The 8681-nt window shown below is 38.5% G+C and overlaps 1 protein-coding gene across 1 annotated transcript; it reads left to right on the forward strand.

The window, feature by feature from the left end:
* The first annotated feature begins 469 nt into the window (after window positions 1–469).
* Window positions 470–1531, forward strand: TAAR1 (trace amine associated receptor 1). The gene has a single exon (XM_066545754.1). It carries the CDS (start codon window positions 530–532, stop codon window positions 1529–1531), a length of 1002 nt encoding a protein of 333 aa, XP_066401851.1. The 5' UTR covers window positions 470–529.
* The last annotated feature ends 7150 nt before the right edge of the window (window positions 1532–8681 follow it).

The following is an 8681-nucleotide window of genomic DNA, read 5'->3' on the forward strand; positions in this document are numbered from 1 at the left end:
CTTTAGCCTTCTGTTTTAGACCTGTAGGTTTCAGACCTCTGTATCCAAAAAGAAGTTGAGAGAGCTTCAGAATTTAAAATTACTGATTTTCAAGAGCAAAATGGAGATACAGTACTCCGGCTAATATTGATAAAGAAGACTAGGACTGAAAACAGAAACAGGAAATATTGAAAAGGGCTTCTCATCTGCCCACTGGACAAGGCATTGCCCAGTGCAGGCCTCTCAGAGTCACTGCTGTCCTGGTGTGAGGACAAGCCATTATGCAGGAGATTCCCATTTCCAGGAAAGTCAGATGATAAAAGTGTCATTCTGCTAAATGTAATTACAAAATATTTTTATCCTTCATAACTAATGAAATGTGAATCTTCTACACATCCAACCAAATGAAGATGTTTAGAATGCCCTTTTTTTTTTCCTCTCTGCAGCTCTTCCCATCTAGAAAGTGGAAAAACAGTTGTAAAAGTACCTTAGAATTGGGAAAGACAGTACCTGTGCTACATAGCTACATTGATTTGAGACCCCAGTAAGGATGCAATTGTGCTGTGAATCTGTAAATGGCTCTTGCATAAGGAGCAGCTGGTCAAACAGCATCCGTATTTCCATGTACATCTTCATGGTTTGCATTATTCTGGCCACAGTGGTTGGAAATCTGACAGTTATCATCTCAATATCACATTTCAAGCAGCTCCACACGCCTACAAATTTCCTGATACTTTCAATGGCTACGGTGGACTTCCTGCTGGGATTTGTCGTCATGCCTTGCAGCATGGTGCGCTCTGTTGAGCACTGCTGGTATTTTGGGGAGTTCTTCTGCAAGATCCACTCAAGCACGGACATTATGCTGAGCACAGCTTCTATCTTCCATCTTTCCTTCATCGCCATTGACCGTTACTATGCTGTGTGTGACCCTTTAAGATACAAATCAAAGATAAATACTTTTGTCATTGTGGTCATGGTGTGTATAAGCTGGATGGTCCCTGCTGCTTTTGCTTTTGGGATGATATTTCTAGACCTAAACTTGAGAGGGGCAGAAAAGATTCATAATCATGTACACTGTGCAGGAGGATGCTTTCTCCTTTTTAGTGAAACTTCAGGTATTGTGGCCTCCATAGTGTCTTTTTACATCCCTGGATTTGTTATGCTGTGCATCTATAGGAAAATATACTCTATAGCCAAGAAGCAGGCAAGATCCATTAATGCAATTAGCAGAAAAAAAATGCAATTTGAAATGAAGCACCACATTTCATTCTGCAGAGAAAGGAAAGCTGCTAAGACTTTAGGCATCATAATGGGAGTGTTTCTCATCTGCTGGACTCCATTCTTCTTCTTTACAGCTACCAATCCATTTATGGATTACATGATTCCTCCTGTTCTCATGGATGCTTTGGTTTGGTTTGGCTATTTAAATTCTACACTTAACCCAGTTGTTTATGCATTTTTTTACTTGTGGTTTCGCAGGGCATTGAAGATTATTCTGTTAGGAAAAGTTTTTCAACAGGACTCTTCCAGGACTCATTTGTTCTCAGACTAACATGTTTTAAATGGTTGGATTCATGGCTTTGAAGTTTTGCCTGGAGGCTGAACTCCTGGATGTAAGAGCTATGAAGGAAGGAAATTCCTTCCAAAATTTGTTTGCCTATTTACCAAATATAGTTCAAGCAGATAAGTAACCATTGTGCTTTACGTATCCTTTCATTACAGATTGGGGGTTTTTTGTGGTGTTTTGATTATATCTATTTATTTGCAATGCACAGAAGAACAACAGTTCCATTTAAAAAACTTATAGCAGTTTATATCCCTGATCTTCATAATTAAAAAAATTGTCTGACACAACAGATTAATTTCTTGAACAAGGTATTTTTATATTACAATATTTGTGTTCATTTGTGTTCTCCTCTAGAAAGAGCAGAGAAACCTTTTCCTTTGGATTTCTTGGCATCTTTGGCTAATAACCCAAAGCTCCCTAAGTTTTGTCCTTCCCTTTCCATATGTGTGCAGAGCTCAAAACATGTCAATAACCAGCCATACCCGCACACTCCATGGAGGGAAGGTGAGACAGAGAAAGGTTATGCTGCTCTTTCTGTTTCCATTTCAACTAGTACTTGTCACTTATGAGTTTGCCACTTAAAGGCTTTGCTGCTTAATGAGATCAAAGCATATTTAACAAGATCAAAGACAAGAAAAAATATGAAGTTTGAAGTGAAAAGCCATTGCAAAAAAGTTGCATTGCACCCAAGAATGCCAGAAAATGATGTCTATCTAGTGATTGTTTAGATGTAAAACATTATTTGCTATGTTGCATCTTAAGAAGTTTTTTTTAGCTTGGTCATGTTATTTTGTCTCATGGCGATGCCGTAAGAGCTTTCGAGGAAAGCATATAGAGAATCGTGAAGATTTCCTGTGGTTGAACTCGGCTGAATCATGAAGAAACAGCACTGGGAGTGGGCAGGAAATGATCAGTATCTGAGAAAAGACCATGGAGAAAAATTGATGACTGTACTAAAGTAAGAGCTATACTCAGCAGTATGTCCTCCATTTGTGTTCCTTGTGAAAGTGCATCATATCTGTATCTTGTCTTTGTTTTGTGTGCTTTATGGAGTACTGAAGCACTCTATGCTGAAAAGATTGAAAGTTGAATGATGATACATTTCAGCAGGGCAAAGTATCAAGATCTGAAATTGTGTATATTACTGTTTCATTGCCATCTTGTAAAGTTTCCCCTCCTAAAAATGACATAGAAAGGAACAATGAAATGTACACCACATCAGCACTTCTACTATGGATCCTTACTGATGATAATATGACTACTTTAATACTTAATCTCACAAAAATAAAGCAAGATATTTTTTTTAAAAATCTCTTTCTGATAAATAATGGGTAATTATTTTCTTCCTTCATCTCCAATGAGTGGCCCTGCTGTAGTTAACGTTCTCACCCTCACAGTGTTACTTTCTGAAATAAAATATGTGATCACTTGGACACTTTGATCTCTCTTGAAGTAACAATTTCAGAAGTGCTGCCAGGTGATACCTCCTTTTGTCTGGTCATAATTTAGATTGAAGGAAAGATAGATCCTCTATGACAAATGCAATCTAAGGAATTTTAAAGTATATTTAGTAAGATCACCACAAGTTAATGCAGTCCCTTCAGGAAGTTAATGAAGCTGTTTCTTTCCCTTTCTTCCTTATAACCCTATCTCCTTGAAAATCTGGAAATATTACTGTGTTTCCAGACAATTCCAGCTGTACCAGACCTTAGAGTTGGTAATTTTCTTTTCATAACTTGTTGTGGTATCTCTCAGACATTGTTTTCTGGTTGCAGGAGGAGTTTATGAATGAGTAGGATCCCAACTTGCTTGTCGGACAGACTGTGGTTCAAATAGAGCATGTGCCTGAAGACAGTGCCTGGACCCTACTGCAAAGCTATTTCTTAATAAACCCATAGAAACCAGAGTCACATTTCTGAAGTGAGAAAAATTGCTGATAAAGACAGTCTAATAGGTAGAGCAAAAGCCATGCATGCAAGTAAAGCAAATTAAGGAATTTATCACTACTTCCCACTCACAAAGCAGATCTTCAGTCATTTCGAGGAAAGCACGGCTCCACCTCGTGTATTGGTTATTTGGGGAAAAAACGCTGTAACTCCCAACACCCCAGTTCCTCCTTCTTCCCCCAAGGTTTTTATTGCTGAGCACATCATATGGTGTGGAGTATCTCTCTGGTCTCTCTGGTCAGCTGGGGTCAGATGTCCCCTCCCAAACTGTTGTGCACCCCCAGGCTACTCTAGGAGAAGGCCTTAATATTGTGTAAGCACTGCTCAGTCTTAGCTCAAATGGGGATTGTTTGTGTGTTATCAACACTGCTTTCATCACAAATCCAAAACACAACACCACACAAACTACTAAAAGGAAAATTAACCCTTTCCCAGCCAGAATCAGTAGAGAGGGCATCAAAACATTGTGGCTGCATAAGACCACCGTAATCTATTTAGTGTAAAGATAAATAGTAAAAGATATTTTCAGTGTACAGATGAAAAACTGTCTGGGCAAGGCAGTCTAGCCAAGGTGTCACCAGTATTTATTCTCTGCAGAAGAAGGTGTTTCCACATACAGATTGCTGGTATGCTTCACCTACTCCTAGAAGGCTGTCTTCTTTGTTCTTAATAAACTAAAATATAAGCCAGCTTTGTGCATGGGCCAAATCAGAAAATTTCAGAAATACCTTTTTCCTCTGGTGTCCTCTTACCTAAAGGTGGCACTTTCCCAAAGAACCTCCTTGCCTTCTATTTACAGAGAGCCTTGTCTGGCACAGTGACTGTAATGAAGTCCAAGGTTGCTTTCTCTCATTAGCTCTAATCACAGACTGGGTAAGGCTATTTCCCAGTGGGAGGGTGATGTGCAAATTAGATGTGTTAATGAGGCTACAGGGACTCTATTTGAACCCAAGACATGAATAAATTAGGAAAGCATAAGAAAAATGCCTGATGCTGTTGTCCAATCAGATTATGAGTTAGGTCTAGTGGAGCAGAATATACCTTACTGCAATATCTAAGAAATCATAATGCAAATGAAGTGCAAAGGGTATTGTCAAATTCCCTATCAACACATTTAATTAGTGACCTTGTTAAACACTTTCCAGATGGCTACCTTTTGCAAAACAAATTATTCCCCTGTGAATGATTTCAAATATTTTAACTTCCTCAAAAACTTGTGAAAAGCAATTATTCCAGAAAGGCTCTGTACAAAACTGACAGCAATTTTCAGAGTCCTGAACTGCTGCCTGTATCCTGCCTAACTGCCTCAAGTTTTGATGTAGCACCTCATGCATGGTGGTGCCTCCTGTGTCAAAATCTCATGGTCCCTCAGATAACAGAGGCAGGAGGATGGGAAAGGAGGGTGGAAAAAGAGAAGCACCAACTGTCCAAGCAGGACCCTTCCAGAAACTTCAGAAAGGAAAGAGTCACTCCAAAATGGAGTATTTTAAACTCCTAGATAAAAAATATGTTAGTGCAGTCTTCAAACAGAAAAAATGAGCTGTCAAAATGTGTAAATATTGCTAAGTGTATGGCTTTTCTTAAATCATTAACTCATCTAGGCAGTGCACACTGTGCATTCTCTGTCCACTACAATGCATTAATATCCACTCAACAAGGGAGAAAATACTGGATGCAGTCAAACATTAGACACAATATTCTATGAAATTCTATTCCTGTAGATTTTCTTATTATCTTCATTATCTGTGATGCTACTTCCACACATTGCACTTGAAGACCTAATTCAGAAAAAAACTATGTCTGCCTGTAAGCACTTTTTGACTAATCTGTTTTCATTAGACAAAGACTAAAGTTTATTAACTTTTATGATGAAATGACTGGTCTGGTTGACAAAGAAAGAGTCATTGTTATTATCTAAAATTATTATCCCTTCTGTTAGTTGCATGTGCTACATAAATTTTAGGTGTCTAAGTCTCTAAAGAAACATTTAGGTATTTCTGAAAGCTCTTGTAAGTATTAAATGTCTAGCTGGTGTCACACAATGCAATTGGAGACATTTAAGTAATGATAAAATTACTTCATTAACATACAGCATAAATAATTTAGAGTCAACCCTGTACATTACATTTCCTACAGTGACAACTTTTGTCCCAGACAGCACATCTTCAGGGAATAATATTGACCTGTCTGTGAGGTTTCAGTGTGTCATGTCCTTCTGTGTGTTCAATGTATGCCTTTGTATGTTAAAGGAGCATTAGCTAGTTTTGCTAAACTACTTGCAGCCTGTCAGTAGGTCTTTAGTACTTCTTCTGGCCAAGGGCTCTTACAGATCTATCAGATGGTATAATGTGGCTCTAGAGTGAGTTTGTGGCATGCCATGTTGTTCTCCCTGCTGTTAAGCTTAATGCTGGTGCTAAACTTGCTGCTAAAAAATACCCCACTGCTTGGCACAAAACCTAGTGCATCAGAATAAAAGAGATTTTTTTCCCTGTGGACCACACCTGCTGGTACACAGGGGAACAAAAGCGTCTGTGTCATTTTTTTTGTTTTGTTAGGTTTTTTAGGGGGGTATGGGGCTTTTTTTCCTTAAAAAACATTATCATACATTAATCTATTTTTCCACATTACATAGTGGACTGTTTCAGCATGAATTCTGGTCTATATCAAATACAGACAGTGTTCCTATTCCTCAGGGAATCAGCCAGAATGCTTAGGATGTCTTGATTCCAGCAGGAGTTGACATTGCCCTCAGAGGAAGGACAATTCTGGTTTCAGGAGGAAGTTCAAGCTTCCACATCCAGGCGAGGGCCTCAGTCCAGGAGCACTTCCATGGTGCTTTTCTTTTCTGGTATGTCCAAGTTTGAACATACAGGACAGCTACATGTGGTTAAGAGTATCCCACCCAGGAAATCTGCGCTCAGCCTCCCTGTTGCAATGCCTCAAACAGCAACATTCAGAGTTCTCTTCAAAGACAGTGATTTTTATTCAGAAAAGTGCTATATTTTTACCCTCAAATGATTTGCAGATCAGGAACTCACTCGCAGGTATTTCTGCAGTGCCTGCTTGTGGTCAGAGTAGTTAAACTCTATTTTACTCTTTTAATCTTTTCTGTCACAGTCTAAACATCGAGGAAGGATTTCCTACCCTCTTGTGGAGTCCACAGGCAAAAACAGCTTTAACAAAATGTCAGCAACACATTATATGAAGACAGGGGTAAAAAAAAACAAACCAAAAAAACCCAGCTAAATCCTTGAGTTGCAAAAACACCATCTAAAAACTTCGAGAAATAGATTGGTTTCAGTTTTGCAAGCTCTGTGTTGATCTTTCAGCATAAAGTTTCAAAATTAATTCTTCAAAATTTAAATTAAAAATTTTGTTTACAGGCATTAATTTTTCTACTCAAAACTAAAATATGCCAAAGAAGTCAGATAAGTTCAGGTAAATTAGTGCTAAATAGCATCAATTTTTCAGCTACAATGTTTTTTAACAAAAAAACCCTACAACATTTTAATCAGCTTTAGTGAGAATTAGGGAAATGAGAGTACCTGTTTCAAGAAATTCCTGACAAATGGGCATATACAGCTATAACAGTAATATATTACAGTAATTTATTTGTTGTTCTGTTTACAGAACCTAATCAAATTGTCTTCCTTCCGGATCAGTTGTGTGTCAGCCTTAATGGCTGCATCAGCAACAGAGCTGAAGCATTACAGCAAACACTGACGTTAGAAAGGATGTGCTGTTTCTCAAAAGACAGCCATGAATCTTTTTAGCTGTATATAAACCAAGAACTTCCCAGTTTTTCCTGTAAGAAAGGAGGAATGTTCTCACCTTTATTTTTAATTACCCATTTTATTTTTAATTACTCATTTCCACCAAAATGCAGGATGGAGAAAAAAGATTCAAAGAAGGAATTGTGTACTAAAGGACATCTTTTTCCCTAGAACACTTTCCCCAACAGATCTTTTTCTTCAATGTATGAGTATTTTTTTAATCTGGTTTTTTCCCTCAGGACTGACTGTGTTGCAATACTTTGTTGAATACCTCAAGTTGCCAAATCATGACTTCAACCAGGCTCTGGAGCTCACAGCTGGTGTAGTATTTGTCTGACTTTGTTAAGATTTCAGGGCCTAGAAATGCAAAGTGTGGGCTTTGCCCTGTGCTATATGCATGTACAGGTGTGGAACCATCCTGTCCAAAATGGTGGGAAATATATCTGTGAGTGCTTCCGTCCATCATCTCTAGAAATTCACTCTCCCAGCAAGAGAGTGAATTCTGGTCTGTTCCATGGCCAAAACTGACATTTGCCCAGTGTTATGCTGTGGCCCACAGCGCAGCCAGCTCCATGAAATCATGCCAGTACCTTGGGGCTCCCTCCTACAAACCTTGCACATCTTGTGATGCAGTTGTGTGTAGCACCTCGCCTTCCTCTTGGATTTCTCTCTTGACTCTAATTATACCATCTTTCACCCATTTCCTTAGATCACCAGAACCACCATCCCTGTGAAAGAAGCCATTTTCTTAGGTAGCTTTTCAATTTTATTCTTGTTCGCCTTTAGCTTGGTTTTCTCAGGATTAAATACTAGCTGGCTTATACAATTTTGGTTTGGCTTTTTTTGCTGTTGTTGTTAGTTCACTGTTTTTTGTTTGTTTGTTTTTTGTTGTTGTTCTTGACTACTTTTCTCTAATAGTTGATATTTTTGCTAACTTGTCAGCACTTAAGGACTTGTGCAATGACACCTTCTGGATGGATTATTTCAGCTCTGCCTGCTGGTCTATAATTTATGCTTTATCATTTGATTAAAAAACACTTTGAAAATGGTCACTTCAGTTGCAATCCTCAGACTACCATTTTCAGCGTACTCTACTGCCTTCCTGTCCTGTCCTATTCTTTACAAATTAATTAGCAACTCCTGGAATTCCTTTCAGAAATTTATCTAGGTTCCTTTATCTTTCCGGTATTTGCATTTACTGCATTTACTGTTACATATAGTAACAGGTAACCTATGAGTGCACTTAGATCCAGCAAGACAATACAATAACCTAAGAAATGTTGTGCCAGATTCTGGGAAATGACCCAGCACACTGAAGCATGTACAGGATACATTATCCAGCTTCTCTGCTGTGTGTACACTGTCACAAGTTACGCAGCCAAGACACTGGAGAACCTTTGTATCCATGAGTCAGTG

Source organism: Molothrus aeneus, chromosome 3, assembly GCF_037042795.1.
Source record: "Molothrus aeneus isolate 106 chromosome 3, BPBGC_Maene_1.0, whole genome shotgun sequence".
Lineage (NCBI taxonomy): Eukaryota > Metazoa > Chordata > Aves > Passeriformes > Icteridae > Molothrus > Molothrus aeneus.